Source organism: Acipenser ruthenus, chromosome 46 (genome assembly GCF_902713425.1).
Source record: "Acipenser ruthenus chromosome 46, fAciRut3.2 maternal haplotype, whole genome shotgun sequence".
Lineage (NCBI taxonomy): Eukaryota > Metazoa > Chordata > Actinopteri > Acipenseriformes > Acipenseridae > Acipenser > Acipenser ruthenus.
The window spans coordinates 3,850,982-3,863,148 of record NC_081234.1 but is presented as its reverse complement, the minus strand read 5'-3'; the positions used below and the strand labels follow the sequence as shown (position 1 = coordinate 3,863,148).

At 38.2% G+C, this 12,167-nt stretch overlaps 1 protein-coding gene across 1 annotated transcript; it reads left to right on the top strand.

Moving 5' to 3' along the window:
- Positions 1-185: 185 nt before the first annotated feature.
- On the top strand, positions 186-10,671 carry LOC117397735 (BAG family molecular chaperone regulator 4). Its single transcript, XM_033996586.3, has 5 exons — positions 186-534; positions 1,787-1,897; positions 2,562-2,774; positions 8,563-8,820; positions 9,542-10,671. Exons 1-5 carry the CDS (start codon positions 355-357, stop codon positions 9,998-10,000), a joined length of 1,221 nt encoding a protein of 406 aa, XP_033852477.3. The 5' UTR covers positions 186-354; the 3' UTR covers positions 10,001-10,671.
- The last annotated feature ends 1,496 nt before the right edge of the window (positions 10,672-12,167 follow it).

Sequence of the window (12,167 nt, the reverse complement as noted above, 5' to 3'; positions counted from 1 at the left end):
GGGACACGTTTTGAACACTTCTGCCTTCCCCTTTAAGAGTCCCCGGCTGGAATGCTTCCCCACGAGAAGTGACATCCGGTCGTGAGGGACCCCGCCTCTGCCTTTCACCAATAGGCTGATCTCTAAACGGGAGGCGCGGCCAGTTTTCAAACAGCGAAAGCCTATTGGTTAAATAACAGTACCCGGTTGACACATGCGTAGTGCCATTCTGTGAAAACTCAAAAACTAAAGAAAAGGAAAATCAAGCTTCCACACTTAAAGCGACAGTACCACATTTTTTTCAGATTTGTCCTTGTTTTTTTTACGAGTACAGTTCCTAGATTGCAACTCTAATACAGTAACATTGAAGAATATATGCAGGTCATGTCAGGTCTACGGAATCAGGGCTCAAAGCCATACGACGCTGTTGTAACCGACAGAGGTAGTGTAAATGGTGGAGATCCTGCTTGGGCAATGCAACACAATGCTAAAGGTAACTGGTCTCATTATAACAACTCGGAAACTATCAACTGGCCTGCCCATGGAACAACACAGGTAAGATACACGTCTAAAGCTGTGTTTGTTTTGTAAAACTGCGTGTGACGTATTTCAAAAAAAGTTAAACTGGCAACACCAGTCAAGGAAGGGGAAAGAACAGATCCGACTCCACCATACGGGGAAACTAAAGGTGCGTTCACGACACCCAGACTTCCGTCATTCTGCACAGAATCGGAGCAAGTAGCCAATTAATTTTCAGAATCTTTGCAGAAGTGCCTCTCGTGAACGAACCCAAAGTGTTTCAATTTGAGTAACTTACGGTCAATGTAGCTTGTGCTGCTAAGTGCTGTTCTTTTGTCCACGCTTCTGTTAATGTAAATGAACAAGTCTTGATCTTGTGTGTATACTGTTTTGGTGGTGGGCTTGCTGCTGTTACTAACCTATGTTAAAAAAAATGACATTTAAATGAACATTGCAACATTGTGTTACTTAATTTGTCAGGTCGCAAATATTAACGCTGAAGGAAACTGACAGTAATTCTGCTGTTTAATATATATTAATATTTGGTTGGAAGTACAGGTAACCGGCACAACTAATAACATCACGCCCCGCGGTGTAAAATAAATAAATAAATAAAAAAAGGGGGGATTTAGTTTTGTAGGTGTTGAAATCTATGCAAAGTACTACAACCCAGTCACGTGACGCTTACGTGATTATTGTACTAGTGTAAATGAAACTTTAATACACTGTGCACATCAATCAAAGGAATATAGTAAGATAACGGCACATTCCACGTCTTCAAGGGTTATCTAATGATGAAAAACAGATGTGCCAAAATAATAATAAACACATCTTAGAAGGTTGGACAGGCCATTTGACTCCAGTTATGCAACATGCAAGAGGATAGGGTGGTTTGGGTAGGGGGTAGGGTGTAGGGAAAGGGAGACAGGTAAAAGTTTCCACTACTGCCCTCGAAAACACAGCTGCACTGTTGAAGCATTTTCAAGTGTTACTGAAAACGAGTACTTGCATGCACTGCCAATGTGATGATACTGTAATACCTGTATAATCTTCCTATTTATTTATTGGATTGATCTATTTAAATTTAGTGCCCCTGAAAGGAACAATGACAACGACATGGTTCCAAAGCAAGTGCATCTCACTGACCTCTCCTGGGCCTTTCAGCCTGGGCCTCACTCAAGCAGAGACCTGTACCATTGTATTCATATTTACACAGTACATATTTCACAGGGGGATCAATGCAGAGCCAGGTCTCAGACCTACAGTCAGACATGTTGTTTTTTTGCAGGAGCCGGTACCATACCCAGGATATCCTTGCAGTTACTGGTACCCACAAGCCCCACCCGCAGGTCCTTACTCAGGCACCTATTCACCAGGATCTGAAGCAAATAACCAACAGGTACTGACTGGGATAGGCTTCTACAGTTACAGACATCCATCTATAAAACAATAGTGCTATAAGAAGTAATACCAAAAGAAAATGTATCAAGAAACGTTTTGACTGTCTTATTGAAGATATTGAAGACATTGGGAAAGACTTTGACAGAATGTTTGTCATTGAATTTGAGATGCTTCAGAATTAATTGTCCCGAGCCAGGGATGAAATCGCCTGTGAAGGGAATATAGTGCAGGGCTGTAATGATACACTAATGTCACAATATGATAGTATCATGATATGCATGTCGCAATATGATATCACGATACACTGCGTCGTGATCCTGATTGGCAACTTGTATGATGCGTAATAAGATCAAATGATCATTTAATAACTATATTGTTAAATGACAAAATTACACCCCTAATAATAATAATAAGACCAAAAATAATTGCCTAGAGGACACGTTTATATATGATTTCATCAATGGTGTTATCCCTCCTTGTGATAAAGCCTGCATCAGCATACTATATTGTTCCAAGCAGGCTAACTTACCAGCATCATTGGCTAATAGCAAATATATGATCATTCTGTTTGAAGTGAACAATTCCTTGTCTGCACTTAAACAAGAGGACATTGTTTGTTTGTTTCTGTATTGTTCTTACACATTTTCTCCTATCTTTCACAGGGAATAGCAGGCTACCCTAATGGGGCCTACAACCCCACACAGTATCCTGGGTCTCTCCACCCTACAAACCCTTTCTACTGCCAGGCCCAGCAGCCAACCCAGCCACCCTACCCTTCCCAGGCTCACTGTGAGACTGGGCCCCACCCTGTGGCTCCTGGAGTGGGGGGACAGCCAGAGTGCAACCAGTCATATCCTGTTCCGGAAGGGCAAACGGTATGTAATCTATCTATCGTTGTACCTTGGTGACAAGGCCAGGCCTAGCTAGTGTTTGATAGGAGACCTCCAATGAACCACCAGGTTCTGCAGAGTATGAAGTGGTGGTCATGCTTAATTTTGCATACATATTTAGGAGGCAGAGCAGATAGAAGATAAGATCCCCTGGTACCTTTTGTGTAAACCCTGGTGTGTCCTAGCCATATCAGTAATACACCACTCCCTATTTCTCTCTATTACTATCTGGTATCTGGTGTGTGTTCCCTGCTGGCTGTCCGTCTGGGATTGGGAAGCCATTGCAAACTGTGCTCAAAGGAGCTATATTAATAAAAGTGTATTTCCTTAGTGTAAAGGGGAAGTTATTGCTTTCAGTGGCAGCTTCTGAACATGTTCAGTTAATAAGCATGTGGGTAGAGGGCAGGGGTGGAAAAAATATTCAAAAGTATCATGTCTTAAAGTACTCAAGTGTCAGAAGTAGCCACCCTTAAATTCTACCCATGGAAATCCACCTGAAAAAAAAACCTGTCCTGCGGAATACAGTATGTATTCGCTTCTGATATTATTTACCTTTTCAATACAGACATGGTACCTGTTCTCTGACGGCACTTTGAATGAACTTTATGAACACAGCAGCATGATTAGCAATAACACATAAAGTAGCCAAACAGTAAATACTGATAATTTAGCTGGCTGTACAAATATTCACTCAAATCGTAAAAAAAAAAAAAGTTAAATCGATAAACACTTCACAAAACATAATTTTGTTTAACGTATCCATATTCTAACAGCATCTGAGTAAGCAGACACTGTGCATGCGGCTCTGCTTTACCCAATCAGAATCCTGGCCAGCGCAGGAGTCAGTGTGCTGAAAGAACGACTAACGAGATGCTTCTGGGAAATGTAGTGGAGTAAAAAATACAATATTTTTTAAACAAACGTACTTGAGTGAAAGTACAGTATCCCAAAAATAAAGTACTTAAATACAGATCCCAAAAACAAATACTTAAGTAGTGTAACAAAGTATTTCTACTTCGTTACTTTTCACCCCTGGCAGAGGTTTTAGAGCACAGCCAATTAATTGTTGGGGTTATAGACCCAGGAAAAAGGTCAAGGCATGGCCATGAATCATTGAACAGAATTATTTGGGTGATTCTCACCAAATCTTGTCTGTTTGTGTTTTTCATGTGCAAAAATGAAAAAGACTTTTTCCACCAACAATTTATGTTAAATGCTTTGAACAAAGTCTCAAGTATATTATGCAAGTACATTTTATAATTCAAATACTTTAATTTTGTATTTTTTTAACATTTTATGTGATTAAGCAAAACAAAATCTCATTACCGTAACCAATTCATTTTTACATTAAAAACATAGAATTATATATTTCTTTGGCAATTTTGTGATAAAATTACTTATAACAAGTTATTTTCTTAAACATATAGACAATTATTCATGTATTTTTAAATAAATATAAAAAATATCCACACTTTTGTCTCATTACCGTAATATGACACATTTATCAGATGTCTTCTTTTGTTTTACTTGTTTAATTATGGATATTAAAATACACATATATTGATGTAGAGGAAATCATTTGTATAATACATTTTCCTTGCCAATTTCATATTAGTTTTTAAAACATTACCTCTATTTTAAAAATAGTAGCCTGTTGCGGTAATGATATAAATGTGACGGAGGATGAGATGGTATATTACGGTAATGAGTTCAATATACATTTGACTATTTTAGTAATTTTAATAAATCTCTAAATTATTCAGTGATATTACAATCAAGAGATAAAAACAAGCTGTAATAACAGTATAAAATAAACACATAAAACGACAAATGTACTCAGACTTGGGTTAAAACGCATTTGAAAATACTGTTCAAATACTTTAAAGGTTGTTTTCACCGTATTCATCAAAGTGAGACCTAATCATACCTTTAACCAATTACTGTACTATCCATTCAAACTCTCCTGTTCATGATCTTTTCAACCTTTAAAGGTGAGTTCTGAAGAGGTTGACAAGATCATGAACAGGTGAGTTTGAGTTCAAATAGATGGTAATAGGTAGAAGTGTAATCTGAAGATCTTTCCTTGATAAATACAGGTAAATACAATCTTAAAAGTATTTGAACAGTATTCGCAAATGTATTTACCAAAGTCTGAGTACATTTGTCTTTTAATGTTTATTTTTGATGCTGTTATTATAGCTTGTTTTTTTCTCTTCATTGTCATACAGTATTTGAACGTCTAGTACTAATTAATTTCACTATAACCTATGTGAAAACAACCCCTATTCCTCAAAGCAACAAACATTAATTTAACTGTAAACAAAACTGTTTAAAGACAGAAGTAATGCAGTACAGAGAGCACCAAATCTAACTGTGAGATCTCCTATCCCCATGTTCAATATAATTCCAGATCACTGAGCCTTGTATTAATGTTTAGCCCAAATTTCAGGTAAAACACAGAAGTGCCTGGCTGAAGATGTAGCAGGTAAAGGTTCAGGAATTATATCTGTTATGTCCTCTCTATAGTACCAGATTTTATCAACAGGAAATTTTAAACTGGGATTGAAGAATCTGTTATCTCCAGCCCGGCTCATTGCATCAACGTCAGGTGATGGTGGCGTAATATTTAGAATGGCATTTAGATTTTTTTTTCTTCTCATAATAGTGCGCTGAATTTTCCCTCCATTTCTTCTTCTGCTTTTGATCTTTTATTTGCATTTCTTTGGCTGATTTTAAAAGTGCATTGTGCTTTCTTCTTTGGTTTCTAAAAAGAGTTTTTAAAAAATAAATAGAAATGTTAGACTGCATTGTTTTTTTTTTTGTTGTTAACATTTTAGATAAGGGAGTGCAAATAACATTTATAAATGCGTTATACATGGAATATTATAAAGTATTAGTAACATGCCATAAACCCGGCATTGACTGACCTTTACTATAGATTTATGACATGTTATTAACAAAACCCTAACAGCCTCTGATGTTGGAAAGGGTCATTCTCGAGTTCTGTGTACCACTAGGCACTGTAACATTTGATCAAGAGTATCTATATTATTAAACAAATATATATATTGTTCTAAAATATTGTATGTGTTTTGGACATTGCATACACACAAAAACATAAACTGTAAATTTTGACCATGTGTTCCTACTTTTGGTACAAAGAACTGGAGAATGATCCATATACAGTGCCATGAAAAAGTATTTGCCCCTGTCTGATTATCTGCATTTTTTTGACACTGAATTATCAGATCTTCAACCAAAACCTAATATTAGCGTGAACAAATAACACAAATGTATACATATTTAATTTATTTATTAAATGAAGTTATGCAACACCCAATGCCCCCGGGAAAAAAAGTAATCTCCCCCTTAGACTCAATAACTGGTTACGCCACCTTTAGCAGCAATAACTGCAACCAAACGCTTCCTGTAGTTATTGATTAGTCTCTCACAGCGCCGTGGAGGAATTTTGGCCCACTCCTCCATGCAGAACTGCTTCAACTCAGTGACATTTGTGGGTTTTCGAGCATGAACTGCTTGTTTCAGGTCCTGCCACAACATCTTAATGGGGTTTAGGTCTGGACTTTGACTAGGCCATTCCAAAACTTTAAATTAACCATTCTGATGTAGACTTGCTTGTGTGTTTCGGATCATTGTCTTGCTGCATGACCCAGCTGCGCTTCAGCTTCAGCTCACGGACAGATGGCCTGACATTCTCCTGTAGAATTCTCCGATACAGAGTAGAATTCATGGTTCCTTCAATGATGGCAAGGCGTCCAGGTCCTGATGCAGCAAAGCATCCCCAAACCATGACACAACCGCCACCATGCTTGACCGTTGGTATGAGGTTCTTACTGTGGAATGCAGTGTTTGGTTTTTGCCAGACATAACGGGGCCCATGTCGGCCAAAAAGTTCCACTTTTGACTCATCTGTCCATAGAACATTGTTCCAGAATTCTTGAGGATCATCCAGGTGCTTTTTGCCAAACTTGAGACGAGTATTCATGTTCTTCTTAGTGAGCAATGGTTTCCGCCTTGCTACTCTGCCATGAATCCCATTTTTGCCCAGTGTCTTTCTGATGGTGGAGTCATGAACACTGACCTTAGCCGAGGCGAGAGATGCCTGCAGATCCCTGGATGTTGTTCTAGGGTTCTTTGTGACTTCCTGGACGATTTTACGCCTTGCTCTTGGAGAGATTTTGGCAGGACGGCCACTCTTGGGAAGATTCACTTCTGTCCCAAACTTTCTCCATTTGGACAATATGGCTCTGACTGTGGTTCGGTGGAGCCCCAGAGCCTTAGAAATGGCTTTGTAACCCCTTCCAGACTGACAGTACTATACTACTACAATCCACAAAAAAATCGGACCAAATACAATGTGAAAAATGTGCAAAAATACAGAAAATCAGCAGGGGGCAAATACTTTTTCACGGCACTGTATATTATATATAGAGACTGATATGAAAATCTTTATCTTTAAATAGAAAATGTCTTCCTTTCTGAAACTACCTTTCTCTTTCCTTTATTCTGTATTCCTCTAAAAGCTCAGCACTACTGTAGATCTTTCCTCTGTGCTTCTGTACCCTTGCTCGTGAAGCTGCTCTCTTTCTTACACTGCCAATCTAAACAAAACAATGTTTTTAATGCCTAAATTTAAAAAAAGCTAAAAAAAATAAATAATTCACCAATAATCTATGATGCGATGTATATATAATACTATAATACAACTGTTTTGTATAATATGCCTTATAGTTACCATTACTGTAATTCCACCTCTCATTACTGTAACAGGTCTCATAACTGACATGGTAATGAGAAATGAGTGTAACGGTAATGAGAAGGCCTACCTTAATTCTGTAAATAAAATGTGTCAGCCACTTTGACTTAGAGAAACTTTTACTTTGAAACCTCAGGCATTTTTATGGCTCTCTTATACCCTGTTATTTTTTTCTTAAATCTAATTAATTTCTTATATTTTACAAATTACGGTAATGAGATTCAAAACTGTAAAACATAGGATATACCAAGGTAAACTGTGAATTTAAAAGAAAAAGACAGAGCACCTTGCTGGTGCTTCATGGGTAAATGGGTAAATAACACTTTATTTAAATACTTCCTGGATTCTCTGGAGAAACTTGAACAATTGTTACGCTAACGAGACAAATTGCTTCGGACACGTAGTTTTTCTCCAAAAGAAATTTTAAGGTGTACTTTTTCAACCCAAAGATTATAGTAAATTATGAACAATTCTGAACAAGATACATATTTATGTCAATGACATTTCTTATTTTTATCATGAACAAATGCTTAAGAAAGATAAAAAAAAAAACTTTGGACGCATTACGGTAATGAGATTTAAAGTGGAAAAAGTGTTAATGTGAAAAATGAGAAAAAACAATACCTTTTTATTTACTAATAGCAAAGAATTGTCCTTCTCCTTTGCAATGATTATATTTTTTTGCTACAAATATGCATTCTTAAAAAGATCTCCACCACGGACATGGTTTTACAGCCAGTTGGTGAGAATCACCCATTTATCAATATTCCAGATCCAGCAGCATAGTACACTTTAGTCAGTAGGTGGCACTGTGATATTGAATGCTGAATGCAAAGCAGATAATCACAAAACCTTTCTAGTTTCCTATGTTATTGTCCACACCACACAGAGTGAATTACCAGGTTGGTATAGAAGGAGAGTAGTATTGTAATTACATTTTGGGTTTTACTTTCATTTGACGCTACATTTTAAATATCTTTTTATTTTTTTAAACAGTCTCTAGGCTATCCTTACCAGCAGTATGGCCAAAGGGTGGATGATGTCTCCCAAAACCCTCCTTACCTGACTCAGCCTTCGTCGTGCTCTGGGCCCCAGCTTGAGGCCTGGCCCCAAGCACCTGGTTATGGGCTTCCACAGCAACAGTGGCGGGCAAGGCAGCAAAGACCAGCTGCTTCGTACGAGAACTCCTTCATGAGCTCACAGCACCAGGCCTGGCCTAGTGCGGGTCCCTCAGCACTAACTTGCGATCCAAAGGTAAGTGCTTGGTGGATGGACATAGCTCTGTACACAGGGTAGGTTTGGGGTGAACTTAACTTTGTTAAATTAAGCAGTGGGAAATATCCTAGTCTTTTCAATTCATCTAACACTGAAGGATCTAAATTATGGCTACAGAGTTTTTATGTGGTGAGCAGAAATAGTACAATATGGTACTTAAGTCTGTTTTAGGTTTAAATGGTAGTTGTAGAGAACAGCATATTGTAGCATGTATCTGTCCAAATACAAGTTACTCTCAGTCATAGCTGCTGCTTAAGTAGATGAGAGAGACAGAAACTTGTGGCACTATGAAGTTCAAAGGGCAAACCAGATTTTCTCTGAAGGCAGTTCGGCAAAAATGACTTTAGGATCGATCCTCAAGTTGTCAAATGATAAATGTGGATACAAATAGCAGAACTACTGCAGTTGTGACATTTGCAATAAGAAGTAGTAGAGGTGCAATCAGCAACCAGTTTCCTATCAAAACGGACACTTAATAAATAATCAACGGTAATTGACGTAATGAGAACACTTTAGTATTCAAAAGCAAATGCATGGCCTCTTCACAAAATACAACTGAAAACAAGTATAGGAATAGTATTATTAATACAGTATATGTACTTTGAATACTTATTAAAAAGCAATAAACATTTTTCATTGAGGTGAAATAAAAGATGTCAAGATCAATAATGGATGAATTGTTGCATCTTTTTTTTAACAGGTCCCTCAGTATTCAGGGTACCCCCACCCAGGCCAGTCTTCATCCCAAATTGGCCCTCAAACAAGACCACCAAACCCTGGTTCTGGACAGCGGGGTGAATACAGCTCCCCTCCCCAGCTCTACACCCAGGAAGGGAGGAAACCAGAACCCTACCCAGCCCAGAAATCCACAGAGGAAGAGCCACCCCCTCCGCAAGGACCCCAGCTGAGTGATAACCCTAACCTGGCTCGGATACAGCAGGTCACAGAGCACGTCCGGCTGCTGGAGGAGGATGTGAACGAGTTCGTGGGCCGCAAAGCAGACAGGGACTACCGCTGCCTGGAGGAGCTGCTGACCAAGGAGCTACTAGAGCTGGACTCGATTGAAACTAGGGGCCAGGAGTCTGTGAGGCAGGCCAGGAAGGAGGCTGTACAGAAGGTCCAAGGAGTCCTGGACAGGCTGGAGAGGAAGGCCTTCTGAGGTGGACAGGCCCACCAGACTCACTGCTGTCATGACAGTTCAAATAATTCCACTGATTTTACAGTCCAGTACAATACCAGTCCACCAAACAGAGATCTCAAAAACAGTGATAATTGACCTGTGTCCGAGCAGGCTGAAAGTTTTCTTGACATGCATTGCTATGAGGTTTGGTTGTTACGGGATGCTTGTTAGGTTTGAATCAGGATCATTTTGATGAGGATGCTTTAATGAGCTTTCTTTTCTAAAAGGAACCTATCTGATAATATTCTGAAACTAGTATAACCAGATTTCTGGAATTTCACAGCCTTGCATATATTCCTATGTGCACGCAAGTTATTTATGTACATTTTTTTTTAAATGTTACCACCTTACGTATTTACCTTTCTAACATATGCAGTTTAGTTTTCCTTTTAGACACAAATGGATCTATTAAATTGATCTTGACACTGTTTAAATCATTAAAAGACGGGGGACTTCGTGAAAATCAGCTTCTATAACAGTTTTGTAGTGCATTTTTGTGTATTTGGAATTCTTAATATTTTATATTTAAAATGTGGCAGCATTGTTTAATTGAACATCCCACCAAATGTTAGCTCAGTAAATCAGTCCCTTCCTGCTCCTCTCTCTCCCCCTTGTATTTTGAAATAAAACTGAACAGCATTCACTCATCACTTTTTTTTTGTACTCACTTTTGATTTATACACATACATGTAAATGTAATATGGTGAACATATGTAATGTTTTTTTTTGCTTCTTTTTAAAGTGAAAGAAGCAATGAAATATCTGAAATCGTGACTGATGTGTGTTTGTCAGAGTTTGTGATGGAGTTTACTGTATCACCCCTGATTCTTAAAAGTACAATTTTTTTTCATAAACGCACTGCCAGTCTTCCAAAAACCAAAAATGATGAGTTCTTGAATTAAGTGTTTTTTGTAACCCTGGCAGTTTTATTATCTGTTCACAAAAATAAAACCTTTTGATATATTGGGTCAGTTTATCAAGTTGCATTAAAGGAGTGTGAAACACGGTTTTAAAATCTTTGTTATTTCTTATTAGTAATAACAATATTATCACTGCCCTCCCCCCTCCCCTCTCCCCCCTCCACTCCATTTGCCTTTTGAATAATTTTTGGTTCTTAGCTTCTGTTACATACTTCAATTTGGAATATGTTTCCAATAAATGAATAAAAAAGAATGCTACTCAGGCTGTGCAAGAGGCCGAACTTTGCTGGGGACCCCGAGGGGGGCGTCACATTAGCTCTCGACACTCCCGGTGTGGGGGATGGGAAACCGGCAGGGATTGCTTCTCCTCATCATGCAACAGGAACCCTACTGGCCAGACACCGAGCACATTCAGAGTGGATAAGAGGCAGGGCAGGTCTTTGTTCTCCGGCATCGGTAGCCTGCCCACCTCTGCTCTGGATTACTCGGTGTAAAAGCGATTCTGGCTTTAGGGTGTGTGAGATCGGAGGATGCTCACACACCCTCAGAACTTCTGTGCTGTGTGGGGGCTCACTGCGGTGAGTAGAAAAAACATAATTGGACATTCCAAATTGGGGGGAAAATAATAGTCGTATTTAAATGCAATTGTCCACTGGTAAATTCTTACCTTACAGCTGCCCCTTTATTTTGACAATTGCCATATCAAAAATTGCATTTTTTTGACATTTTTCATTCTTAGCCCCAAAGTAAATATTTTGGAAAGTTTTCAAAACATTTTTTGCTTTATTTTTACACACACGTTGATGTTGTTTATATGATAAACGCGTATACCTGCTTCAGGTACTGTATTTAATTTTTTTCAAGGTTAAACGATGGCCCGTGTTACACAGAACACTCAATTAAATGTCAAATATGTATTTAGTTGGTTTTGTGGATTTGCTATATTTTAATACTGCACATAATGATATGGTTTTGAAAATGCTACTTACCATAATTTTTGCATTTTTTTTGTCATAGAAAAGACACATTTCACATTTTTTAACGTTTCCATAGTCGTCTATTTTTTTTTAATCAATGCGGTTTTCGTTTCACAAATCTACTGCACTTCGTCTATAAACTGTATTGCAGTACGCACAAGTTCAAATTTCTCCCATTCACTTGCTAGATCACTCCATATCCCCAAACATCAGACAGATATTTTGTCTAGCAAATAGATAAGTTAACAG